Source organism: Halichoerus grypus, chromosome 6 (assembly GCF_964656455.1).
Source record: "Halichoerus grypus chromosome 6, mHalGry1.hap1.1, whole genome shotgun sequence".
NCBI classification, from domain to species: domain Eukaryota; kingdom Metazoa; phylum Chordata; class Mammalia; order Carnivora; family Phocidae; genus Halichoerus; species Halichoerus grypus.
In genome coordinates this window covers 169981780-170009247 of record NC_135717.1, presented here as the reverse complement: position 1 = coordinate 170009247, position 27468 = coordinate 169981780, and the positions used below count along the sequence as shown (strand labels likewise).

At 51.7% G+C, this 27468-nt stretch overlaps 3 protein-coding genes and 1 long non-coding RNA gene across 4 annotated transcripts; 1 reads left to right on the top strand and 3 right to left on the bottom strand.

Annotated features, from left to right (window-relative positions):
- Positions 1 to 1146: 1146 nt before the first annotated feature.
- Positions 1147 to 3244, bottom strand: ATF4 (activating transcription factor 4). The gene is made up of 3 exons (XM_036078587.2): positions 3061 to 3244; positions 2147 to 2464; positions 1147 to 2060 (listed from the first exon to the last, which is right to left on the bottom strand). The coding sequence occupies exons 2-3, from the start codon at positions 2370 to 2372 to the stop codon at positions 1231 to 1233; spliced, it is 1056 nt and encodes a 351-aa protein (XP_035934480.1). The 5' UTR covers positions 2373 to 2464; positions 3061 to 3244; the 3' UTR covers positions 1147 to 1230.
- A 184-nt stretch (positions 3245 to 3428) lies between these two features.
- On the top strand, positions 3429 to 6608 carry LOC118527012 (uncharacterized). Its single transcript, XR_004912928.2, has 2 exons — positions 3429 to 3690; positions 4477 to 6608. It is a non-coding gene; the product is annotated as an uncharacterized LOC118527012 (long non-coding RNA).
- On the bottom strand, positions 5725 to 12652 carry MIEF1 (mitochondrial elongation factor 1). Its single transcript, XM_036078584.2, has 4 exons — positions 12509 to 12652; positions 11425 to 11602; positions 10956 to 11218; positions 5725 to 10388 (listed from the first exon to the last, which is right to left on the bottom strand). The coding sequence occupies exons 1-4, from the start codon at positions 12650 to 12652 to the stop codon at positions 9582 to 9584; spliced, it is 1392 nt and encodes a 463-aa protein (XP_035934477.1). The 3' UTR covers positions 5725 to 9581.
- A 5561-nt stretch (positions 12653 to 18213) lies between these two features.
- On the bottom strand, positions 18214 to 18426 carry MIURF (mitochondrial elongation factor 1 upstream open reading frame). The gene has a single exon (XM_078076646.1). The coding sequence runs from the start codon at positions 18424 to 18426 to the stop codon at positions 18214 to 18216; it is 213 nt and encodes a 70-aa protein (XP_077932772.1).
- Between the last annotated feature and the right edge of the window lie 9042 nt (positions 18427 to 27468).

Below are 27468 nucleotides of genomic sequence, written 5' to 3'. Positions count from 1 at the left end.
GGCAGCTGGGCAGGTTACACAACTGCTCCAAGCTTTAGTTCCCTCATCTGTAAAATGCAGATGAGGTGATCCTTATGAAAAAAGCATTTTGGGGGCACCTGCTAGACTCTTTGATCTTAAGAGTTGTTTTGAGTCCCACCTTGTGATTATTAAAAAATAAATTTTTTTTTAAAAAAGGTATTGTGAATAGAACTTTCAGAACATCAGTGCATGTAGCTGAGTAGATGCTGTTTTTCCAACCAGTAAATCCCCACATACTTAGCTGCTAACAGTTCAGCTGCTTAGAGGTGAGAGATCTTGTGATAATTTTACTACCTAGATGGGTGGTCCCTGCTGAGTAAGATGGAGGCCCATGGGCTTGTGAGGAATGCTACCACCTCAGGGCAAGACCTCCACTCCCTCTGGCAGATGTCTGAGGAAATGTTCCCATCCGGGTCACAGCTGGTTGTATTCCAACAGCAGGCTGGCTCTCTCAATGCCCAGCATTGGGAAGTAGGTCAGGGAAACGTGGGCCCTCTCCCCCCTTGTTCTCAAGTTCTTCCAAAGGCAAATGGGTCAAGAGCCCGATGCTTCCTCCTGCACCTATTTCCCACAGGGGAAAGGCCCCACTGGGTTACCACAGGAACTGGGAGAATGCACGTAGTAGAGTGCTTACAACACTGCCCGGTGCCACACTCTGGGGGGTCCGCATTGCCATTCAGATGAACATCAAGGCTTCCTGGTGCTATCCTGACATCACCTATGGACAGATCTGCCAGCCTTTGAGCGCAGCTCTGGCCAGGAATTCTGCAAGCTACGTCTTGAACCCCCAACTCGTAGTTTATTCCAGCAAAAACCAAAGACCTACTTTTCTCTAGAGTTCTGGGGAAGCGCTCCACAGAACTGTAAAAAAAGTGGAATTTAATCACTTAGTGCCCAGGTGGGGCCTGTGGCTCCTCATCACCCAACTCCCTCAAGGGTAAAGCTCCCCCGCCCCACCCAGCCACCTATGGGGGTCCAAAGCCCAACTCCCTCCAGCCTGGGAGTCCAACAGAATCAACAGTGGTCCTGACCTATGGCCCAACAGGGCTGAACCAACCCCACTTGCCTTGCAACAGCCAAGCCAAGGTGGATTGAAACCAGAAAGCAGGCACACAGCAATTCAAGTACTTTCACTACAAAATAATTTATTACAACACACAGCTTTAGCGCAAGCCTATGTACAAGCGCACACACTCCTGACTACCCCGACTAGGGGACCCTTTTCTTCTCCCTCGCCTTTCGGACCTCTTCTATCAAATCTTTCAGATACTGGATCTCCTTGGCTAAAGAATCTGCCCTCTCTTTCAGAGCCTCATTCTGCTTTTCCAGCTCTTTACACTCCCCAGTGAGGGCCTCCTGCTCAGCCCTCTTCTTCTGGCGGTACCGAGTGGCTGCTGTCTTGTTCTGCTCCATTTTTTTCAGCTTCTTATCTAGTTTCTCAACCTTTACTTTTGCTTCTGTCTTCTCTCCAGGAGGGTCATAGGGTTTGGGGCGGGCAGAGCCACAGAGGGAACTTGGAGACAGCAGGCTCCTATTTGGAGAGCCCCTGGAGGTAGAGGGGCTATGCTGGGGGGACCCCAGATAGGACTCAGGACTCATACAGATGCCACTATCATTATCTGAGGGGGCATCCTCCTCCTTGATGCACTGAGGGATCACATTACTGTAAGTGGCAGAGTCTGACTTTCTATCTCCTTCAGAAATATCCACTTCACTGCCTAGCTCTAAACTAAAAGAATGATCTGGAGTGGAGGACAGGGCCCCTGGGGAGCGCGGAAGTGGTTGGAGGAAGGTAAAGGGGGCAATCTGGTCTGTTTTTTGTAAACTTTCTGGAAGATGGCCAATTGGGTTCACAGTCTGGGGGGGCTCCTTATTAGTCTCCTGGACTACGGGGTCAAAGAGATCACACGTGTCATCCAACGTGGCCAAAAGCTCATCTGGCATGGTTTCCAGGTCATCTATACTGAACAGAGAATCAAAATCAAACTCCTTCAGATCCATTTTCTCCACCATCCAATCTGTCCCGGAGAAGGCATCCTCTGCAAAAGAGAACCAGTGAAGTCAGACGCACACTGCCGCAGCAAAGCCCTAGACCAGGCCCCAGCGGCAAACGACTCTCACTCACCCTTGCCGTTGTCTGAGGCACTGACCAACCCATCCACAGCCAGCCATTCGGAGGAGCCCGCCTTAGCCTTGTCGCTGGAGAACCCATGAGGTTTGAAGTGCTTGGCCACCTCCAGGTAGTCGTCTAAGAGACCTAGGCTTTCCTCAGCCCCCAAACCCGACTGGTCGAAGGGGGACATCAAGTCCCCCACCAACACCTCGCTGCTCAGGAAACTCATCTCGGCCATGTCGCGGTACTTTACTGGAATCGAGGAATGTGCTTAATTCGAAGGTGTCTTTGTCGGTTACAGCAACGCTGCTGCTGGATGCCGTGAGAAGCCTGAGAAGCAATCAGAAACCAAGTCCCCTCAGCCATCGGCCGACCCGAGAAGTTCATCTCTCCGTCCCGGAGGGAGGATGGCCAAACTAGAACCCCACTCGGGAGCAGAGGATCCGGCACAGGCGGCCCCAGAGCCATGGCGTCCACCTTCCCCGCGGCCCGCTCAAGATGGACGCCCTCGGGGCCGGGCCGCTCCTCCCCTCGCCGCCGCCAGAAGAAGGCGCGCCCTGCTCATGTCCAAATACGGCCCGGGCCGCCCGGCCCCGCCCACGCCCGCCCGGGACTCACGCCGCGCTGCTGCCGCCTTGCCCCGCCGCCATCTTGGCCCCTGCCACGTTTCGCGGGACGCCGGGCGGGACGCCGCCGGGTTCAGGGGCCGGGGCCGCCGAGGGCTTCTACCCCCACTCCCGCCGGGCCGCGGCCTCCCCACCCAGAAGCGTCGGCGTCTAGAGGACACCCAAACAGGGGTCACGCGTCCCGGGCGCTCGTAAAACCGCTTCCCCTTCCGCGACGCCGCCCGGCCGCAGGCCGCGCCCAAGCGAGCTGACTGCCCTTGCCGACTCAGGGGAGCACGGCCGGGGCGGCCCGGTACTTACGCCATGGCTTAAGCCGCTGGAGGGTGCCGCTGCAGAGCCTGGTGCTGCTGCCGCCGCTGCAAAGGCCAATGCTGCCGCAGGCACTGCTGCCTCTAATACGCCATGGCGGCCGCGGACCCTGCGGGGATTGGAGGGAATGCGCGCACTTGCGGGAAGGATCTACATTTATAGGCGGGAGGAAGAGAAATGGCGGCGGAGCGCCGCCCGAGGGTCCTTTATAGACTTTGCCTCTATGAGGACGCATCACACTGCACATCCTTCCGCCGCGGTCACGTGACCCGCGCCTCCCACCCGCTCGTTTTCTCCTATCCGATGCCCCACCGTGTCCAACCCACGACTTTCATGCCCAGGGCGTAGCTGTGAAGAGAATAGGAGTTATTTTCAAGGCCTCAAGAAAGGAAAAAGGCGCACTACTTTGCAAGGCTACTAAGATCAAAGTGTCACTCTTCCCTCCGCCGCCGGATGGCGCGGAGGGATTCTTCAGACATACCTCGTTTCCGGTGTTAGCTTGGTGGGCGGGGAGAGAAGTCTTTCAGCCCAAGGAAGGTTTTTATTGTGAAGTCCGAGGCCACCTGGTTATCGCGCGAGATACTGGCGGAGAGCGAGCGTCGAGCTGATTGGCTAGTCACGGTGAGTCATATATATCCCGATTTTCTATTGGCTCAGACCCCGACATGGGCGGGCTGCTCGGTGAGGGACGCCCGGTCAGAGCGGGAAGGAGGGGAGCGGCCAGTGAGGTTCCCTGTCCTGCACTGGCCTCCTCAGCTCGGCACACGCGTAGCCGTCCGTGACTGTCCTGGCTCCTTCTCCGGGCTGCTTTAACCTGGGTAGTCCCAAACGGTCGCGTCAGGCCCCGGCCTTTGTGGTCCCTTCCTGTCGCCCTCCGTCAAGCTCCGAATTAGCGACCAAGTTCAGGCCGAAACTAGGCAAAAGGAAGTGGCATTTCGTGTCACGCAAGCCCTTAAATAGCTGAAAGGGGAGACTGAGGACCTCACTCGGGATCTCAAACGCTCCGCGCGCACCTACGATCAAGGGCCAACTCTGCATCCTTACCGTGAACTCTCAAGGCCAGTCGGGAAGATACATAATCTCTAGCCCAACTTAGGGTATTTTTACATACGCAGCCTGCTAAAATGTTTGCTGTTTTATTAAGAGTATTCAGTCTAGGGGCGCCTGGGTGGCTCAGTCGTTAAGCGTCTGCCTTCGGCTCAGGTCATGAACCCAGGATCCTGGGATCGAGCCCCGCATCGGGCTCCCTGCTCGGCGGGAAGCCTGCTTCTCCCTCTCCCTCTCCCACTCCCCCTGCTTGTGTTCCTGCACTCACTCTCTCTCTCTGTCAAATAAATAAATAAAATCTTAAAAAAAAAAAAAAAAGTATTCAGTCTATCACAGGGCAACTTCTTTTGGTTTATGCAGATGCAGTTCCCCGACGAGATTTTGTTAAACTGGTATCTGTCGGTCTCCCAAGTCTGCAACTGCCCGGTGTATCCATCCGAACCACTTCCCAGCACGTCCGCCTAATGGCGCTGATGTGGCGGGAGAAGCTTGAGGCTTCTCGCGGAGCATCGTGTTTGGAAGCAGCAGTCCAGCTCAAGGCCTGCAACTTGCTCTCTACTGGGGAGCTGTGAAGAGTGCCAAGAAAGGTCTCCATCATCCTCCGTGTCCTTCACAGTCGGGGCCTGTAGGGGCAGAAACCTTGTTTCTGCCTCCATTTCAGTGGGCCATTCAAGTATCTGTAGGAGGGCGGTGAGGTCAGAAAATTGGGGAAACACTGTCTTTGATAACTACAAACCATTCATTGCTTTGATTCAGTCTAGCTAGCCCAACAATTTCTTTAGGCCAAACAACTAATGGGGCGGGGTGTGTGGCCCAAAGTCACACAGTTGCCAGTGGAGGCGGTATGGGGCAGGCCTTAGAAGACAAATTTTTGAGGCAAACCCAAGAATCCTGGCTCTTCTTTTTAGTACTAAGACGTTTTGGTTAAGCAGTTTATCCTTGCTGAGCCAGTTTCCTCATCCGTAAAATGAGGCTAATGATGAGTATCCTTCTCCTTAGAATGAAGATCATATATGGAAAGCACTGAGCAAAGTGCTGGTAAGTGCTCAATAAACGGTTGCCTATTATTACCATTATTAGAACTCAGGTCTTCTGATCCTGAACTCCCCACTCCACATCTTCCTTACATCATCCTGCTTCCACAGAGGCCTCTTCTTGACTGAAATGAAACCAGCAACAACTGGTACATGCAAAGTACATTGCATACTGGGACAAGAATGGTTTTTCTACTGCCTTGGAGAATCACAAATGTCAAGATGTAACGAAGTTGTCTGGTCTTTCAGTACAAAGGCAGTAAGTATCTCTGAGCCATTACACAAGTCTTCCAAGGTGTAACTAAGGACCCATGGGGCACGTCCTCCTTTTGCTGTATCAGGAGACCTGCCAGTGCCTCCTTACGGACGACCATGCAGGAGGTTGAGAATTAAAGTAATATTGCCCCAGTTTTGACACTGCAGGAGGTCACAGATGAATGACTCCAGTGGCAGCTTGTCCCATTCATTCTATCATGAAGACCCAGATCAAGCACTTAAAAGGTTCTCCTGGCTGAAAATGGAGGAGGATCACTCCTGTAGGAAAATGTTTCATACCACACACAGAAGTCAAAGCTATTGGAAAGGAGACTTTTATTCTTTTCTTTCCATGCTGTGGAAGGTCCTCATGTTCCCCAGCTTTATTTCCTCCCTCAAGGAGAAAAAAGATAGAGTTCTCTGGGTCTCAGGGCTAAGCTGCTTCTATGTGGACCTAGCCAAGGTGGGACAGAAACACCAGTGACGGATTCCAGATCTACCAGCTGAATGCATCCACTGCTACTGAAGGGCAGGCAAGTGACTAGAAGGCAAGTTGTGTCCTTGGCCTCAGGGAGCAAGAATTTAAAGACTACAAGGTGATCCGAATGAAAAGGTAAACACGCTGGACACAGCCTCAGAACCCACATCTGGTGTTTTGGCCACTTAGAATGAGCAGTGTGTAAAAGGGCCACAGCCTGACAGCTCTAGTCCCAGGTGTCTTTACCATTCTCTTTGGCCTTGAGCTTTAACAGGACGGGCAGAGTGCTAACCAACCCTGTAAGCAGTTTTCAGCCAGGGTCACAGTGTCAAGGAAGATGTACCACGGCAGAGGACCAAGACACATGCGGGGTTCCCTACTTGCAGAACTCCTCCTGGTGCCTCTCCAGGACCTTGTGATCCTGAAGCTGATTCCTTGTCAAAACATGTGAGTTCTCAAGGGGTGCCTGGGTGGCTCAGTTGGTTCAACGTCTGGCTCTTGATCTCAGGGTCCTGAGTTCAAGCCCTGCATTGAGCTCCATGCTGGGCGTGGAGCCTACTTAAAAAAAAAAAAGCTTTTGGTCATGATCTCAGGGTCCTGGGATTGAGCCCTGCATCTGGCTCCCCGCTCAGCAGGGAATCTCCTTGTCCCCCTCCCTCTGCTTCTGCTCTTCCCCTTGCTTGTGCTCTCTTTCAAATAAATAAAATCTTAAAAAAAAAAAAAAATGAGAGTTCTCAACTTGAGTGGAGTACAAGGGAGCAAAACCAGCTAATCTGGAGTGTGAACAGGGTGACCACCAGGGGCTGAGACCAAGGAGGAAAGACTGTAGGCCTCAACAGTTTTTCCAGACATTAGTTTTTGATTATTTATTTGAGGGAAAAAAAAGTCACAACCAAGCATATAAAATACTGTTATCCTGAACTCATTTTTTAGGACGGGCCAACAGGGAAAAAACCAAAATACGCTTTGGAATTGATTAGGCTTTCAAGGTAATGAGTATATTTTTTAAGCATTAGGCTAACTCATGGTTTGCTAACCTAGACGGTGCGAAAAACTTCAGGCAAAGGTGGGAGTTACTGAGTAGAAAGGCAGAATGGCAGGGAGAGGCAAAACATCCTTCCCCAAAGATTAAAAAAATTGGACGGAGGGGGGGCGGAGCAGGGGGTGGGGGTTGGGGCAGAGCATTGCCCTCTTCCATCCAAGAACCTCCAAGCACTAGACTATCTTCCATGTTTTACAAGGCTGGCCCAGCCTCAGTCAGCAAACCCACCAGGACCAGGGCCAAGAACTCCCACTGCTTCTAGTTCTGAGGACTTCCGGGTGGTTCTTGCTTGTGAAATGGGAAAGTTACGGTTTCTGGTTTTGTGAAACATAGTTAAGAGACAGAGATGCCCTTAGAAAGATGCTCTTTTAAGAAAGGACATAAAATCAAATCACAATTACACCTGGCTTTGATAATTAGGGACTTTGTCTTTAAAACCGCTTGTTGGGCAACCCTGTCAGGACCCCTTTCACTCTTGAGAGCTTTCTCTGTATCTTCACTTTAAATAAACCTCTCGCTTTACTCACAAAAAAAAAAAAAAAAAACCGCTTGTTTTTTTCAGCTCTCCTTCCAATGTTTTAATATGGAATTTGGTCAGAGATGCCAGCTTGGTAAAACTAGGTCCTCTAATACATTAGGAAAACCAAATCCTTTATCTCAACGAAGCCTAACCCATGCTTTTGCAACCTCCCCTCTTCCTTCCCTCTAATGGATACCAGACAGGTGCACAGAACGTTCGATGCCAGGTCCTGCCCCGTACCCTCTCTGCCAATCACCTGGGTAGCACTCAGGCACAGAGAATTTCTTTAAACTCTAATTCGATTCTGATGAACAGCCAGGATGGGGGATCTCTCTCGGGGTTCTGGGCTTTATATTTTTCATTCTCTCTCAATGGCTTCATACAAATGGCAACTGAACCACTTTAAGGAACCTTTGCAGATCTATGAGAGAAGCAGGAAAATGTTCCAAATATAGCCAAGGTTAACCCTAGTTCACAACCTCCTAATCCATGACAAAAAGGGTACAGGAATCTCTACCCTAAATTCAAAGGACAGCTGAGGTTTCAATGCTATTTAAAGAGTCATTTCATGCTGCTGTCATTGGGAAGGAATGAGACAGCTGCAGGGAGCTTCACCAGAATCTCACTGATGGAGAGGTAGTAAGAGAAAAAATAAAACTTGATGGGAGAACAAAATACTGGCAGATTAGAAACAGAATTATTATTGGCTTCTTGCCACGAACAGGAAGAAAGCACAAAACAAGCAGCTGCACTGACGTGTGTGACACCCTCCTCCCCACCGCCAGGATACCTTTGTCGTTGCAACACGCAGTGCAGTTTTAGCAGCAGGAAACCAGAGGGAGCGTAGGAAGCCCCGCATCCCTCTCCTATGTGTCTTATCCATGCGCGCTCTTCCTGGGTAGCACCAGTCTCCCCAGGTGCGGGGTGAGACAGGACGGGAAAGAGGTCAGCGCAGGTCTGCTTGCCCTCTGGCCTCTGGCAGGGCCTGGAGAGTTCAGCAAACGCCCCCTCATGTTCCTATGGCAGACGCTGGGGAATGAAAGGCTGGCTGTGGGCCTGTTCCTGCGCTCAGGCAACGTCCTGGAAAGGCAGGGCCTCATGGGGAAGAAACACGGTCGCCAAGCCTCAACCGGTGACTGGATTTTTCAGCTGGTGTTTGCTGCCTGTCAACCTCCCTTCAACCTCTACCACAAACACTGTGTCCTTGAAGGCTTCGTCCTAATTGGCAATAAGGCAAGGAAGGGGCTGAACAACAGCACCCGTGCACAGGTGCTGTCCCAACAGCCCCCTCCCTCCCCGTCTTCCCCCAGCTGCTCACACAGCAGCGCTGATCTGGACCAGCCAAGGGTGAGGCTCAGCCATCGGGCACACACACCCTTCCCTAGGCCCTCTTCACCACCGCCGGCTCCCCCACTGCAGTGTCTCTGGTGGCCACCAAAGAACACAATCTCCAAGCAACCTGGCATCCAGTTTATATTGAGCCTCCCTCCTGTGTGGGTCAATAACAGTGTTCCCATGAGACCTTCTCAGCACTTAGGAATTGGAGCTGGTCAGGAGGCGGGGGAAATGGGCTTCTTCTCCAGGAACCTGGGTCAAAGGCCAGCTCTTCCACCAGCTTTACTCCCAGAAACTCTAAATACTGTCTGAGCACTCACTCTGCAGAGCTCAGCTTGGAAACGTGCAATCATAACTCTCCAGTGACATTCAAGGAAAAGGCAACATCTTGACTAGGCAGATACGCTCCAGGGGAAAGAGCAAAACAGAAGGCGTGAACAAGAGGAAAAGACAGAGAAGACACTGAAAAGAAACAGGCAAAAGGGCAGGGCAGACAGGGACAGAAAACCTGGGCCACAGTGCAAAACACCAGCTCAGGCCAGTGCTCCACCTTCTCAATTCATTCCAGAAAAATTAGCCTGGAGCAAGGGGGAGGGGAGGAGTAGGAGCACAGTGTTTGGTAACATAAACAGAAAGGGCTGGGTGAGAAAACAGGAGACAAGGAGATGGCATTCTGATGAGCATGAAGTGACCGGGGCGATGACCAGCAAGATAGGAGGCACCTAGGGACCCCGTGAGGCACCAACTACGCAGCCCCGTGTTGCTAACGGAGCAGCCAGGGTGTGACCGCCTTCACCCGCCCTACGTGTGCAGCAGCACCTCCGGCTCAGACAGCGAGCAATAGAGAGTATAGCCCAGTTCATCTATTTCCTCAGGAGTGAGCTCTGCAAATAAGTTCACCTTGGGGTTTAGGGCACTGGGCAGGACTCCGGCCTCCAAGTAGCTGATGAGTCCCCTCAGGGCCTGTAAGAATCGGTCTGCCAGCATATCTGGAGACCAGTCAGCCTCCTCCTGGGCCAAGTGGAGGATGACGTTAGTGAGCTGGCTGGCAGTGAGGTGGCCCAGAGCCGGAGTGGACTTGCATACGGCCTTGAGGATCTTGAGGCACAGAGATCGGCAGCCCGAGTCGGCCTGGTCCAAAGCCCGCAGGCGGGCCGTCTCTGCGGGACGCAGGCTCAGCCGCCATAGGTTGTCATACTGTGCCAGCCGGTGTGGTCTGGCTACCAAGACGGTGTCGCCAAGGGTCACTGATGGCAGGAAGTCAATGACAAGATGCTTGTCACACTCATACTGCACTTCCAAAGTCAGGGCTTCTGGGGGTGGTGCTGGTCGGATCACATAGTCCAAGAGGGACCCTATGGCTGGCCAATTGATGGAGCCAGCCACCACCTTCTCAAACGTGTCTGCCACTGTCTTTGGGGAGAGGTAGCCCCCTACTACACAGCGGTCCCAGTAACTGCTACCCCGAGGAAAATACTCTGGATTCTCACGACGAACCAGGTAGAAGCCAGGGATGTTCATGATGGTGTCCTCACCAGGGATACACGACCACAGGTTCTGCTCCAGCACGAGGGGCACGATGAGTTGGATGTGGTCCGCTGTCACCACCTGTTGGGGCAGAATTAAAAAGCTTTTGAGGAACTTAATCTGCTCAAGAGACAAGCATTCCCAAACACAGGTCCCACCATCTCATTTTCCCCCCAACAATAAAGGAAACTAGGAATTCATTCATGTCTCCATTACCAATTCAAATAGAGTGACGATTTAAACCCACGTCTGTCAGGGGCACCTGAGTAGCTCAGTTGGTTAAGCGTCTGCCTTCGGCTCAGGTCATGATCCCGGGGTCCTGGGATTGAGCCCCACATCGGGCTCTCTGCTCAGTGGGGAGCCTGCTTCTCCCTCTCCCTCTGCCTGTGCTCTGCCTACTTGTGCTCAATCTCTCTCTCTGTTAAATGAATAAATTATCTTAAAAAAAAAAAAAAAAAAACATGTCTGTCAGAACAAGAAAGGGTTAAGAAGACCCAGTAAGTGCTACCCCAGTGGGCAGAATCCAGAAGCAGGAAGCCCTTGGTCTTTCTGGCAAGCCTGGGACGCTGATCTTTGGTACCAACAACACTCCTGAGAAGCATCCCGGTCAGCACCCAACCCTACCCTTCGTGGGAACCGCCTTGTTACCTGCAGGTCATCATAGAGGCTGCCACTCAGGTACATGTCCCGAAGTGGCATGTCAGGCAACTTGGCCCGCAGGAAGCTCCGGAGCTCGGCACATATGTCCACCGCAGCTTGCTTGGCCCGAGCCTGCTCGCCAGCAGGGATGGCCGCCCGGTTCCGGTAGTAAGTGAGAAGTTTCTCCTGCAGGGACATGCGGAGTCGTGACTTCTTCAAGTCTACCTGGCCCTTCCTGGCCAATGGCTTGGGCCGGGGCGGGCAGAATGTATCTGCCAAGGCAAGAGAGAGAGGCACGTGAGCTCTTCCCATGCTTGCTTAGTCCATAGCTGCCTCGGCCCCGGAAAGAAGGGCCTGGCACAAAAGACAAGTGCTTGCACAGTGCCTGCACACACGTGCTCAAGAAACATTTGCTGAAGGCAGATGTAGTACTGAGAGCCCAGAGAGGAGTCCCAGAGGGTGACAGCCTTTTCCTCACCCGTGTCAAAGGCTGAGGAGTCTGTGGGAAGGGTCTGCAGGGACCGGCTCAGGCCTGTCTTCATGTCCTTATTCAGCAACCGGGGGGAGCCCATCCAGTTCGGTTCTTCCCAGCTCCTTTTCCCTGAATGGCTCAGGCGGGTGGGGCTGGTAGGGGCGCTGATGGCCCGATCGTACATCTGAAACAGCAGAGGACCGGCATAGGTAGCTTCCTGCCCGTTGCCCTTCTTCCCAGCAGCTCTGCCCTCAGGAGTTCAACTACTATTTTGCAGTAACTTCGTTTTATTTTAGATTATGGAATACTTTGCTTCACGCGGAAAATCTCAGGAAATACTAAATGATACAAATAAGAAACCAATCTACCATAATGTCACAACACAGAGACCACTTAATACACTGGTCTAGTTCTTTCTGGAAATATATATTTATATAATTAGGATCTGACTCTATATATACTTTTGGAACTGGATTTTTTCACTGATCACTTTTATCATTTCCCCATGCGACTAGAAATGAACCAGTGTTCAACATTACAGCACCTTTTCTGACTATACAACATTGCACCTTACGAATGTACCGTAACGTTAAACACGGATTCACTTACTTCACAGACACTGAGTGGATACTGTGTGCCAGGCATTGTTCTAGGCGCACAGAATAAAGCAGGAAACCAAAGAGACCCAACCCTGCCCTCATGGAGTTTCCAGGCCAGGGGACGGATACAGGTAATACATAATTAACAAGTTAAATGTGAAGTATGCAGACAGAGATAAATGTTAAGATAAATACAGTAGGAAACGGAAGTAGGAAGTGTATATGTGGTGGAGTGTTGCTATTTTAAATAAGGTAATTAAGGAAGAATGTTTTGGTTATTTGCAATCTATTTGTATCTCCAACGATTTCTTTAGGGCAGAGTCCTAGAAGTGGACTTAGTGAATTCTCCTCAAGGCTCATCTTATAATGCCACATGCATGACCAGCCCATCAGCATCAGAGTCCCGTTCCAGGTCAGCTGCACTGTGCAGGGGCAGCCTCAGCCCCTCTCCCAGCCCTGCCCCGGCCCCCGCCCCGGCCGCACGCACTTACCCGCTTAACCGCCAGTGTGGCAATGCCCAGCACGGCCGCCCCGCCCACCCCCAGCACCAGCCGGGCGTTGGAGAGCACAAAATCAATGGCCGTGCCGATGCCATTGTCATCCTTCTTGCCCTTGCGCTCACCAGAGCCTGCCATCGTTCACCTGAGGACAAAGGCACAACACAGCCATCACCACCTGGGACTTCGAGAGCCATCCCCCACCTCTCCCCTGCGAGGCCAGCCCCCAGCAAGCACAGGGTGTTCTGTGAATGCCAGAGACCCAAATCCTCCTGCCTCTAGCAGTGCAGGCTCTCGGGTCAAGACAGAGACACCAGGCTCCATGGCGTATCTGCATGCGAGGGGGAAGAGTGGCTCACGCTAACTGTGAAAAAAACCTCTCCACCAGTCTACTGAGATTATAGAACTAGAAAGCCTCAGCTCACTGTCAATCCTTTCTTATATTAGTGTGCATGCAATTCAACCCTCTCCCTCTCCCTCCCGGTCAGTATAATGTAGATCGTGTTTTGATCCTTTGGCTACTACTTCCTATAAGGTGAGATTTGAGAAGGTCTCATCTACTAGATTAGGATAGAAGATGCTCATCCAGTCCTGTCGCTTCACACATAGGGAGGTGACTCCCTCCCTTGCCAGAGGTCCCAGCAACAAGGAATGGCAGAGCCACCTCCAGAACTCAGGACTCCCAGCTCCCAGTATGATGCTTTTCCTACCACATCATGTTTATTACAATTACCCACAGCAAACTTTCCTATTCTACTTTCTGCAAAAAACAAGACAAAACAAAACAACCCCCACAAGATAACACGGACCAGACCACTGCACACTAGACATAACTTCAGGTCCATACATGAGAAAGGTCCGAAGGGAAAAATAACTCTCTGTGGACACTCCCACTTGACAGATGCTTTGCTTCTTGGGGAAGGTGTTCAGGGGGGCTACAAGAAGCTCAGGTGAGGCTGGCCCCGTGACAGAGAATAAATGCCAAAGACACTGTAATCTTGGCTGTTAACCGGGGGGAAAAAACAAAAAAACTCCATCTGCCCAAATGCACTTGGAAAATGAACTAAAAATGTGGTCACCTAAAAGGGAGTTCATGGGCTCCACAACAAAGAGGCTGGCCTCTCGTCCAGCGCTCAAGCAAGGGGAGTGCACATGTACTCCCCAACAACAATGGAGTCATCCCGACTGAAGTTCCCCAAATAAGCCCAATTCCCAGCAAGTTAGAACCCTGGGCCCCACACAGATAAAGGATGGCAAAGTGGTTCAGATCTGAGTACTACTCCCACCACTGCTACCCTCCCCTGCCTCCCGTGTCCAGTTCACCAGGAGTTACATGGGGAAAACCAGCTGTATGCCAGCCAGGGTCCCAACACACCCAGAATGGGAGGAGAGACAGGATTCCTGGGTGCGTTTTCCAGTGTAAGTAACCTTCTTTCTAATACCACTGCAACTGGATATTGCTGGCTTCACATCCCCTTGCCTCTATCCTCCCCCTCCCCAAGAAAGAAAGAAAGAGATTTCTGACTCTATTTATTCCAACAATTGAGTTATTAAGGAAGACTCACTGTCGAGTCCAAAAATATTTATCCCTAACTAGAGTTCACAACCTTGGTGGCTCTTACAGTCAGCAGAAGCTTTAGGTTTAGGGACATAATGGGAGACTACTTGGCCAACTGAAATAAGTTCCCACTTCATAATATGCAAAGAGCAAGCAAGGCCAGGGAGAAGAGTTCAACTATGTTACAGATGAGGTCAGGCGAGAACGCTACTGCCCTCCCTCCAGTGGCCACAGAGAAAGATCAAACTCGGCCAAGGCAGAGCAATCCAATCAGGACAAAGGAGAACTTTACACAGCTCCCCACACCTAACAATGACCACTGTTTTATTTTTTAAAAACCACCAAAGAACCTTTACTGATATAAGAGAACCCCTGGATATAGGCACTTCCTGCATGTGATGCAGCAGGACCAGGAGATATCCTCCCCCCAAGCAAAAACCAGAAGAAGCCTCCCTGGGCCCATGTGATGACTGGTAAGAACGAGGCAGTGACGTGGCATAATAGAAAAGAGCCTGAGTTTTTGAGCCGGAAATCCTGAGGATGAGTATTTGTCTTTGAGCCCTGACTTATTAGCCGGGTGACTTCCACAAGTTACTTCACCTCTCAGCTATGAAAAGGGGATAATTATGCCTGCATGGCCTGAATCATAAGGTTGTAGCGAGGAAAGAACATCTACAAAAATACTATACGTGAACACCTTATAAACTGTAATCCACGAATACTGGCTATCATTAAGTCTTTTATGATTTCCATCAACAGGACAAAAGGTCAACTTCCAGAAGGCAGTCAGCAATCCAGACTATCCTGAGTTACATTTTTCCTTCTGAGATGGAGTTAAGAATGACCTCTAAAACGCACATTGATGCTATTCTGGCTTGAGACCAAAACGATTAAGTTGGGTAGGCCTGAGAGAAGGCCTTTCCTCCTCTAGAGCAATGTGCTCCCCCATCCAAGGACCAGATGATGTCAAGACTTGGTGACCTGGGAGAGGAGAGTGCTTCCACGAGCTTCAACAAGGAGATAAAAGTTCTTGTTCTTTTTTTTTTTTTTTTGAAGACTTTACTTATTTATTTGTCAGAGAGAGAGAGAGAGAGTGAGAGCACAAGCAGGGGGAGTGGCAGGGAGAGGGAGAAGCAGGCTCCCCACTGAGCAAGGAGCCTGATGCAGAACTCGACTCCAGGACCCTGGGATCATGACCTGAGCCCAAGGCAGACGCTTAACCGACTGAGCCACCCAGGTGCCCCTAAAAGTTCTTGTTCTAAAACTAATTTGTTCCAGTTGAACCTGCTTATCCACTGCACATTGTCCACTCAGGTTCTGCTGCACTAGCTTGCCTATTAGGAGACAGAAATCCACCCTGCAAGGAGGGGGAGCCTGGCTCCTCAGTGCAAGCAAGGAGAAGCACTGTTGTTTAATGGGTACAGTTTCAATCTTGCAAGATGAAAAAGTTCTGGAGCTCTGTGACACAACAGTATGAATAGTCCTAACACTACTGAACTGCACACTAAAAAATGGTTAAAATATTTTTTTTTTTTTTTTAATTTTTTTTTTTTTTTAAAGATTTTATTTATTTATTTGAGACAGAGAGAATGAGAGAGGGAGAGCACATGAGAGGGGGGAGGGTCAGAGGGAGAAGCAGGCTCCCTGCCGAGCAGGGAGCCCGATGCGGGACTCGATCCAGGGACTCCAGGATCATGACCTGAGCCGAAGGCAGTCGTTTAACCAACTGAGCCACCCAGGCGCCCGGTTAAAATATTTTTTAAAAAAGATGACAAAGTAGGAGGAGAAGGAATACCAACATGGCAGGCAGGGCTGGGGATGGAGAGTCTCAGCACCACCAACTTTTTAGGCAAATTTTTAACCTGTCTACCCAGATACAAAAATGGGAATAGAAATACTCATTACCCTGATGTAGTAGGGATGATGAGTCATGGTGGTCCAATAGCTTCCCAGGATGACAGCACAGAACTATGAAAATTCCAACTTATTTTAGTTGAGAAAGTCCTAGGACTTAAACTTGTCTGGCTTGAGTACATGTGAGGCCAGCGAACGTGCACCGAGTGTGCACCACGTGCTGGGCATCTGACACATCTCCTCACACCGCCACCACCACCACCACCACCACCACCACCACGAGGTCAGTCATAGTGCTCTCTCCAACTTACAGATGACGAAACGGAGGCAGAGGGGAAGTAATGGCCCAAGGTTATGGGGTCAGTAAGCTCCAAGATTGGAACCTGGAGCTCCTGCTGCTGGGGAGAAGTAGTTTAAGGAGTCCCAATTGGCTTGCAACCCCACCTGCTCACATCTCCGCTCTATTAACCAGGAGACCATACACTTCTTGGAGGCATTCCGGCACACTCACTGCCATGTCCCCAGGGCCAGCAGTGTTTGACACTTAGTACGTGTTCATTGCACAAACGAGCTATTAACCCTATGGGGTTATTTTTGGTTTTTTGAGGAGATGGTGATGGCGATTTATAACCCAACTCACAGTCAAACTAGATTAAGAACGCAAAGACTCAGTAACTCACTAGTTCCCTTCTAGATCCATTACCCTTCCCTGTGCAGGCAGGCTCCCATGGGCATCAGCCCTCCCTTGGGCCCCCACTGCTGAAGGCCAGTCTGCCAGTCAACCTAAGTGGCTGAGGCGAACCAAAAGCCATTACACAAGGCTCCCCGCTCCCCCCACCCACTTTCCCTCTCGATCAAAAACAGCATCCTCACCCAGCTGGCAAGCCTTACACCTCAGTTAGTCTTCATTTTCCTTTCTCCTCCTCCAGCCTCAGCCAACTGGTCACCAAGCCCCACTGCGGCGCACACTGTATTTACGGGCAGCCACCCTACCCCCTCCATCGCTCCGTGTTGTCTGGCCAGATCTGCTGCCTCTAAGATCTCTCACCAACTTCTCCATGCTGCCACTGCCACAATCCCTCTTCTGTGCCTGTCCCCCTCCTCTCAGATGTCACCATCTCTTCAATAGGGGAGTCAGTGTCCTTGCCAACTTGGCCCAGCCTCAACTCCGGCCCTTGCTGTACAGGTCTGCCATTCTAGCCACAGCAGACTACCAAATACAGTTTCCACCACCGTATTTGCTTATTCTTGCCCATCTGCCTGGCAAGCTTTTCTCACTTGAGGCAGTCCTCAAACATCCCCTTTTCTACAGCCACCCATGATTCCCCTACCACCACCCAACTTCAGGCAGAATCCTGTCCTCATCCCCATCTCCAAGGGTCTTTATACGGCCCTCTAGTACGGAGCTGCTTTCACTGGGATTACTTCCTGTTGATCTCCACATTAGACTGACTCCCCTGATGGACCATATCATTCACCTTTATCCCAAGGCCTGCCAGAATGCCAGGGCCATAGAAGACCCTCTGGAAAAGTTGCTGAAATAGATATACTCATTAGGTTAGAGCGGGACTTCTTGAGAACACTGCTATCAGGAGTAAACAGAGCTAACACACCACCTACTAAGCACCATTCCAAATCCTGTGTGTGCACGGTCTCATTTAATTTTCAAAATAACTGGACAAAGAAGGTACCGTTCTCTCCACTTTACAAATGAGGAAATGGAGGCCTGGAAAAGTCTAGTGATTTGCCCTAAATCCCACAGCTATTAGCAGCAGTGCTGGGATTTGAACCCAGACACGGTCCTTTGCAGTCTACACACTATGCTTGCTTTATAGACTGTGCTGTAACAGAATCTAGTTATGTCTGGAGAATATGATCTGACCCACAAGGTAACTGAATCCACTGGAGAATGAGCCAGCCTAGAACTGAGCTCTAATAGTTTTAACCATTATCTTTTCTAACATTTTCGTATGTAAAATGTTCCATGAAATAAGATGGTGATAATAATTCTGTTCTGGTGGGGCTTGAAACTCAGGGCCTATTTTTTCTCAATAAGGAAACCTACTTCTGTTACCGTCTGTATTTCCTCCATTGATTTCTAGTGACTATGGTTCCCCTCTCCTGGTCCCCTACATCCAAAAAAAAAAGAAACCTATAGGATTGTCTACCTACCTGAGGTTTCTTACTGCATCTGTGAGGTAGGGATGGGAAAGAGCAGGAGTGTCTACGGAAGACACCTTTGTTCTCTTTCCCTTGGAATTAGGATGAGAAGGGAAAGGAGGGGATCCTAAATAATTCCCCCCAATTTGCTGTGGAGGAAGACCAGGCCCTTTTCCAGCTGCCTCTCCCGGGCCTCAGGATCCTCTAGCTTCTGATTTTTCCGGAACTCACGGCGTATGGAGGCAAGGTAGAAGTCTCGGTCAGTGTAGCGAAGCTCTCGACCCTGGCGCAGCAGGGCCCGGTAGAGACTGAGCACCGCCTCTCGGCTCCATGGGGCCATGGGGGACAGGCAGGGGCTGGGCGTCAAGCTATAAGCAGAAGGGAAAAAACAGAAGCCTAGAATCAGAATTAATGATGGAAGGGGCTATAGAGACTATCTAAAATTCAGGAGTTCTTAATCTGGGTCTCAGAGACCCACCAAGGTCACACTATGACTTAGCGGCAGGTCTAGGAGTAGACCCCAGCCTCTCAATCCCCTCTTCTGGGAAAATACAGGTTATGTTGACCGGCCAGGGTTTCAATCTTGGCTCTGCCATTTACCAGCCATATGACTTTGGGCAAAGTACTTAACCCTTCTGAGCACCAGCTTCCTCAGTTGTAAAATGGAGATGATATTATGTTAGAGTACCTACCTACCGCTTACGGTTATTTTGAGAACTGCGTGAGATAACCCATGTAAAGCATCTGTAATAGAACTTCACCACAAGGGGTGGTCTAGAGTGGTTGAAGGCAAGGACTCTCAGCCATACTTGAATCCTGGCACCACCACTCATGATGATTACCTTGGGCAAGTTTCTTAACCTCTGTGCTTACCTCAGTTCTCCATCTGTAAAATGAGGATTAAGACTGTATTCTGCCCACATGGTTGGTATGAAAATTAAATAAGTTAACGTATGTAAATGTGTTTAGAATAGTACTTGGTACATACTAAGCACTCGATCAGGGTTAGCTATTTCTAGCGGGGCCTAGCCTGGTTTGTAAGTACTCAATAAATACTAGATTTAGTTACACATAAGCCGCCACCATCTCCTTTCAGTAACAATGAACCTTTACACAGGTACAGTGTCCTTTATAAAACGCTTTGTCATCCATTACCACATTTAAATTGAGGAACCCATGAGGTGGTCAGGGGTCCGAACAATGACAATGAACACTGACTGAGTGTATACTATATACCATTCAAGTTCCAAGCACATCCCACAGAATGTCCCATCTCACTCTATCAACAAACCCAGTGTCATTATCCCCATTTTAAGCGGAGGAAATTGAAGCTCCCAGAGGGAAGTAACTTGCCCACGGGCACACAGCTGGAAAGGAGGGGGGCTGCATTCCTGACCCCGACTCTGCCTGCCTCTCTAAGGATAGCTACCATTTGCTCGGGCCTTACCACGTAGAGCATGGGTGCTCCACAAACTTTCCCAGCACATGTAAGGGCCCCCCAAAATACGCTGGAGGAAAGAAACAACGTCCCTATGTGGAAGCAATGATCACCTCTATTTCAGATATAAAAAAATGAGACTGAATGGGGGAGGTCTTTGGTAAAAAGATCTGAACTTTGGGCCCAAAGTCAGTTAGCCATCAGCGTCTGGCCTAACTTCCTGCGCGAGCCTGAGCAAGCCACCGTCCCTGTCCTTTTTCCCTCAACTACAGAGGGGCTCCTCTCGGCCCCAAGGGCCCCCCGGAGCGGGGAGAGATGAATCCAGAAATCAACAGGAAAAGTGCTTTATGAGGTTTGAGGCGACTGTCACGCGAAGGCTGTTACTACAAGGTCGCTCGGCAATTGAGCGACTGAGCCCTGGTCGGTTCCCAGTTCCTGCCTCGACTCTGCGGGACGAGGCCAAGGCGGGATGGGGAGACCCCGGGCTGGGTGAGGCCGGCTCGGGGGCCCCGGGAAGCCTCCGGAGGCTGGGGCGGGGCCACAGAGCGGCATTCCAGGGGAAAACCAGAGCGGTCTGGGGCGAGACCCCCGGTGGCCAGGTTGGGGGGCGCCGGCCGCGGCCCTGAGCGGAGGCTCGGCGAGCCCCGGGCCCCTGGCCCCGCTCCTCCCCTCACTCACCCGCGGACTGCGCGCGCTACCACTCCTCGGGATTCGCCTCTCGCCCGGTACCTCTCCCGGGGTCACCCACCAACATGGCCCCTTCACTTCCGGGACACGACCTTGCGCACGGAGTTGAGGGGAGGGACTGAAGGGAGCGTGGGGGCGGGCGGAGGCGGGAGGACTTCCGTTCTTCCCTGCCGCGACCTCTCTCGGGGCGGGGTCTGGAGCTTCATCGGGCCGCGCCCCCTCAGGCGGAGTCCGTCCCGCCTCCGTGCGTGACGTCACCAAGGACCGGCCCGCGGAGGCCGTTTGGGCCCTGCTCGACCCGAGAGCCGCGGTGCGGTGGGCGGGAGCGGACGGAGGGTCGGAGGGCCCGGGTTGGCCGCTCAGTCCCGCGAGCCCGCTGTGTGGGGTAGGCCTCCACCTTCTGCCGGCCTCGTGGTCTGTCGGGGGGTCAGGCGAGACCCCAGCACCGACTGCCGAGCTCGGGCTGGGGCCGTGGGGGTACCTGGGGGATTCTGACACTAATAATATCCTCCGTCTTGGCTTTCACAGCTCCTCCAAATCCAGATCGCTTTCTCAGCTCGCTTTCTTTTTTCATCCCTCCGTGCTCTTCCTGCTCCCCAGGCCCTTTGGCTCCTGACAGACTCCTACCCTTGAAGGTCCACCTCAAATGTTCCCTCCGGAAGTCATCAGGTGTCCGACAAGGGAGCCTCCTTAGGGCCGCGCAGAAATGTCTGCACGCTGCCGTTGGGGCTCCTAAGCCTTGCGATGACAAAATGTATTTATTGGCACCAGTTATTTGCCGGACACTGTTACTTAATTTATCCATTTGCTTTTGTATCTCTCACTAGATTCGAGGGCAGGACCCATGTCTTACGGAATCCTTAAGTCCCCTCCCCACCGCATCTCCGTGGTGCCCAGGGAGGCCAGGCAAGCAAGGTTTGGAGTCCGGCCCCGGGGGGCTCCCAGTTCCAGCTCCACTGCTTAAGGACTGCCCTCCGCCAAGTTCCCTAACCTCAGCCGGGGAGTCTGAGAATTAAAAAGTATCTAGAGGAGCAGGTGGGCACTTAGGGAGCAATTGCCCAGCCACTTTATTGATTCCTGCAGCAAATCCTTATCAGGGGTCTCTAATGGGCCAGGCACTGCCTCAGTTATTGCGGGGCAAGGAATGATGGGGTCCTGTCTTCTAGCCAGGGCTGACACAGGAGGTGAGACCAGCTAGGAGGACCGCCGCTGGGTGACAGGATGGGGTGAGGGGAGTGTGGTGGGGCGGAGGGGGTGGCTGTCCTACATGGCGTGGGTGACATGTGGATCTTCCCTTTTTCTTGTGGCCGTGGACACCATTCAGTGCTGCCTTCTTGACCTTCAAAGCCTTTGCTATGGCTTCCACTTTAGGAGAACCAGGAGCTGTCTTCACTTTCAGCTCCATCTTCGTGCAAAGGGTCCCCGAGTTGCATTGCCAGAGGATCAGTCTGGCTGGAGGAGGACTGAATGCACCAAGGGCTAAAGCAGGGAGACTGGTCAGAAAGCTGTGGCAGAACCCTGGGGGGGACAGGACAGGGGCTCAAACCAGGGAGACGGCAGTGGAGGGAAGGAGTGGTCAGATCCTGGAAGTCTTTGGAGGGAAAGCCACTGCTTGTGTGGGGTGTGAGAGAGAAGGGTCACCGTGGCTTTGGGGTTCCACCTGAGCAACTGCCCTGCTGCCTCCCTCCACCAGCTTAGTTAGGAGCATATTCCAAGTGTTCCAAATTGCTAGCAGAAGGCTGTTTTCCAGGGGCCTCAGGTCTCCGCTTAGATAAGGGGCGACTTCCCTGTGTTGTAGGGAGCCTGGCAGCACTGGAGAGGCAGTGAACCCCTAGGGCTTCCGGGAAAGGGAGGGCCCAGTTGGGGGCCTCAAGGACGGAGGCTTAAGACTTAGGAGCGATGATGGTGTGGAGTCGGGGCTCTTAGGCTAGGATCCCCCAGGGCCAGCTTGGCATGGGGAGACCAGGATGAGATTCAGCAATTCTCTCCCCTCACACTCACAGTGTGGGAGCACTGGGCACTTACAGCCACCTTTATGAAGCACTTCTTGTGTGTCAGACATCGGGACTGAATGCTTTACAAACATTGTATTATGTCTAATCCCAGCGGTCCTGCTTGGTAGGCATCTTTATCCCCATTTTATAGATCGGAAATCCAAGACTGAGAGAGGTTTGCCCATTTCTCTGACACTGAACTAGGCAACTGAGAAGCTCCCAGTAGAACTCATGTCTGTCTTACCCCAAAACGTGTGTTCTTTCCACCCTTCTGGGTTGCCCTACTTTGCTTGATAAAGAAATGTTTGTGACCCAAATAAATCTAATTGGTAACATTTCCAGCTGGAAGACCAGGTGAACTTTCATAGCCCTCCTGACCCTCCTGCTCTATAAAATATTATTTTTAGGAGGGGAGAGGTTCCCTGCGGGCCTGCCTTTCAGATCAGCTCCCCCTAGACTCTTCTGGGTCTTCTCTTTACTTCCAGACTCACAGCACTCATTCCTGCTCTCAGTCTCCCATGACAATGGGGGAGGGCAGTGAGGCAGGCATCTGGGACCCACGTGTATCCATGGTGCCTTTGTAGGCCCGAGACCCCTGGCAAGGAGCACTGACCCAAATATCAGGGCCCTGCCGGGTTGATGAGACAAGGGGCCCTCTGGGATCTCTCAGATACTGCAGCTTTGACATAATCTGGACGTTGGCAATGGCATCTTCTGGGGTCATGGATAGAGGGTGAGTGGGAAGCCCTTGTTCACCAGAGTGGTGACTCACACCAGTAGTAAATATTTAATTATGGAATGAGTGAACAAATGAATGAATGAATGAATGAATGAATATTTTCCAGAAAGACAGGGCCTGGAAGAGTGGGACCATTTCCCCGAGTCAGGCCAGTCAAATCCAGTTGAATTGAAAGAGGCAGTGGGATGGTGGTGGGCATGGGGCAAGTGATTTAAGCTTCACGTGCCTTGGTTTCCTCATCTGTGAGCTGGAGATGGAGTTAAAGGAACTGCCTCCTTGGGCTGTTGAGGATTAAATGTGAGAGGGCATGCAAGGGGTCATCGGGAGCCTGACACCTGGTGAACGCACAGTAAGCAGAGACTTGTGTTATTATGAGGTCTCTCTCTCTCTCTCTCTTTCTCGTGTGTGGATAGGGACATGGGAATATTGGCTCACAAACAGACTTTGAAAACGCAGGACACCAGTTCCAGGGCAGGAACTCGGGGAAGTCTCAAGCTATGGCCTTCTGGCCCTGGAAAGCCTCAGTGGTCAGGGGTCTGGGCCCCAGAGGGTGAAGGCAGGATACTGGAACGAAATGAACAAAAATAATGAGCCATGAGGATTAACACTGTTGCTCCCAAGCAGTCTGTCGTTCAGCATGTAGTGAGCACCTAGCGTGAGCCAGGACTAGAGTGGGGAATGTAGAGGAAAACACACAGTTCCTGTCCTCAAGAGAGCCAGGGTTGAGAGGGGGGCAGACAGGTGCACAGACAGTCGCTCGGAGAGGAGCCTTCGCCAGTGCAGAAGCAGGGTTGCGTGGGCACCAGCTGGATAGGGAGGCGAAGGGATGAGACCCAAAGCTGGACGGCGAGCATACCAAGGTTTCCCGGGGACGAGGTGATAGTCCACAAGGTGTGCTCTGGGCTGTTATGCTGGCGCCCTTAGTCTGCAGTCAGTCACGGGTTTGAATCCCAGCTCTGCTATCTGACAGCTGGGGGACCTTCAGCAAGTTTCTGAACAGCTCTGAGTCTTGGTTTAAATGGGGATTAATTAAAGTACCTAAGCAATCTGACCTTGAAATCCACTCATGCTAACTAAGATAGAGGGAGAGTGAAGCAGTGTATATCGGTGTATGTATTAAGGGTATATCTGTAATGAGAAATAAAACTATGGCTGAGGCCTTAGGGAGTTCAGGTGATGGTACGGGGGCAGGAGTGGTCCCGGCAGAGGATGGGGTCTCTGCCCATTGCAGAGTTCAAAGAATGAGAGCCGGAGAACTCAGGAAGGAGAGGCCCGAGATGAGACTGGGAGGAAGGCAGGGCCTAGCAGGCCACAGCCAGGACTCTGACCCTGAGCCAACAGCAAGAGGGAAGTTCGAGCTAGGCTCAAACTCCGTCTGGGAAAGAGATTCTTGGTCCCTTTAGAGGGACTAGACTGATGGGCTGAGACCTGCAGGAGATCGGTCCCCAGGCCACTGTGGCGCCCCTTGAAAGCCATCAGCAGACAGTAGGAGTGAACATGGCTCTTTGTGTGTTGACACTTGCACATACAGTCGCCTGACCCTCATCACAGCCATGTGGGGATAAGACTGTCACTGCCCCTGTTACATCCATCCAAGGAGGCAGGACCTCGAAGAGCCATAAGCGGCAGGACTAGGATCTGAACTCCGCTCTGGGGATTGAAGGGTCCCCTGGGATAGATGAAGTCACTCGGGGCAAGGGTGGAGAAGAGGACACGGAAGGGGAGATCTGGGGACACTGATGTCTAAGGCCGAGGAAGCAGAAGACACTGCAGAAGACGGGGTGTCCTGGAGGCTTGGGGAGAGGAGGGTGTGGCCACAGAGGCCGGTGCTCCAGCCAGTCTGAGACCAGCCTTGCCCAGTTAGGGGCTGGTCCCAGACTCTCTCACTTCAGTGAGAGCCCAGGGGTGAAAGAGTACATGGGAAGGTGGAAAGGGAGACAGTGACTTTGCTGGGAGGAGAAAGGGTGAAAGGAGAGGCCAGTTGGAGGGAGGAAAAGTGGGCAGGGTGGGGTGGCGGTGGGCTGGTACGTGTTCCAGCCTGAGGAGGGGAGGAGAGGAGCCAGTCCAGGCAGAGGAGTTAAAAGCCCCAGAGACGGTGAGTGAAGTCACTTCACTGGAGCGAAGTCACAGATGCTGCTCACCCAGGGGGCAGGGGGAGGGAAAGCCCCAGGCTTCCCGACAAAAGGCAGAGAAGGTGAGTCCCTGCGACCAGGGTCTGACGAGTCTCATGCCCTTTACTCTGCCCAGCAGGATGCCTTATAAAATTGAGACCCTTTTACCTGGGGTGATGGAGTAATGGAGGAGTTGGCTGTAACCGGATCAGCAAACTCCGGGATGTGAGCTGGCCAGGTACCTGGAAATCACTCTCAGAGTGAGCACCTCCCTCCTAATGGAGTTTGCTGTCATCTGAGGTCATCGATCCTGTATTCACCAGACTAAAACCTGATATCCCTGGACAGGAGTGAGGTTCCCCCATTAGCCTGTGAATGCTTTGCTGCCCACGTTGTGCCAGGTGGTGCCGAACAGGGCACGGGGAATGTGAGCTCATTCACTGAATACCCTCCCTCTGGCAGGTGCAGGAGCGGGGCTCAGGGCTGGCAGATGAGCAGGGGCTCTACCTCTGCCCACGTGTGCCCCCTCTGTGAGTACAGTGCCCTGCCCAGAGCAGTCACTCAGTGAATGTCCGTCAATGTCCCTTTCCGTCCTTTATTTATACCCACTGATCCCTACTACGGTCCTGCGAGGGCTGGATAGCAGGGGACCCACTTTACAGATGAGGCAGCTCCACTCAGGCTGATTATAGCCTCCACCTCCTCTAGGGGTAAACTGGAGGCCTCCATGCTGGACTGGACCAAGAACTGTTCTCTTCACTCCACAAAGAGCTTTGCAAGACCCAGAAAATTATAAAAGCTTTCCAGGTTTGCTCAAATATTCAATGATCTGGCAGCACTGGGTTCCCCACTTATGCTAAGGAGCAGCCACCACCTTTGGACAGAGTTTGAGCTCCCCAGTTCACCCCAATCCCCACCATGCCCTATTGTCTCATCCACTGGTGCTCCCTCATTTACATTACATTACCCATTGGGCTCCTGTGGTCTGCTGAGTCTGCTAAGACCTGAGGCCTCGTGAGGGTCACAGCTGTTAGACACTTGAGAGTTTATCCAGTTCAGCCCCTCCGTGCTGGTCCCAGGGTGCATGCACACATGTGCGCATACACACACACACACACACACACACACACACACCTGTACAGACACCCAGAGAGAGAAGACACTGGCCAAATCATACTTCTTAAAACATTTATAACTTTGGTGTATTCATCTGGAATTCACTCTGGTATAAGGAGTGAGGTAGGGATTGTAGTCTTTCTTCTCAATGGCTGTCAGATATTTATGAAATAATCTTTCCTTCCCCCGGTGTCATCTATATCATATACTAAATTCCTGTGTGTATTTAAGGACCCCATTTTCATGATACTTCAAATTTGCTGACTGCTGGGTCAGTGTGACCTCTTCCAAGTCACAGCTCTGATAGGGCTTCTTTGAGTTGTTGGGGGGTGAGAGCTCCACTGAAACCAACTCAGGTTGGGTTTGTCCTAAGGATGACCAGAGCCAGGTACTGGAGGCTGATCTCATGGCTGCTTCTCTCTGCACCTGTGTCATTTGCCCCCTTTCCAACCTGCTTCCTCTGATTGGCCCAGCTCACCTCTTCAAACCAAGCCATGTCATGAATAGTGCTGCTGAGCCTGTAGGTGAATTTCAGTAAGTTTTCTACCCCAGTCCAAGGAGGTGGGACGAGGAAGATGAAAAGATAGCAAGACTCCCTGGAGCTACATCAAGAACTTTGACTTGCTACTGTAGGTGATGGGGAACCATAGACTATTTTAAAGCTGGGAGCAGGTGGTGTTTGGATCAGATCTATAAGGTACAGGCAGGGCTGCTGGGTGTGGTGGTTCATGTTACACACTGCACAAGGGCACCACATCCAAGGGGCACCTTTCACATCATAGACCTTGTGGAGTTGTATGTTTCCTATGACATTTCTTTGGCAGAAGACAGTGAATTGTCTTGTTCTAATGAAATCAGTACATTACGGCAATTTTCCAATAGGTGGAAATAAAACATCTTGGGCGAAGGGATGCCTTTCTCAATTTGCACAGAAGCCTGCATGGGCTGGCAGTGACCCTACCTTAAAGGATAGATTGGCCAGGGAAAGGGAGAAGAGGGAGAGCAAGGCACGTCTGCATTTCCAGGTCAGAGTCTGGGGTGTATGGCAACACAGTAATTAAGACAAGATACATTCCAGAGGATGCACAGAGCTTGGGATGACCCTGAGTGCAGTTTAGAGGATGAGTTGTAATGTTTGTGCATGCTCTTGGTCCTTTGAGTCTTAGAACTTGACCCCCCGATGTCCTCGTGCTCACTGATCGGCAGAAGAGCCTCTCCTCCCCCAGGCGTCTCTGCAATCCCACAGCCCGGCACAGACTAGAGAATGGAGGAATCCTCTCTAGACATGGCTCCCTAA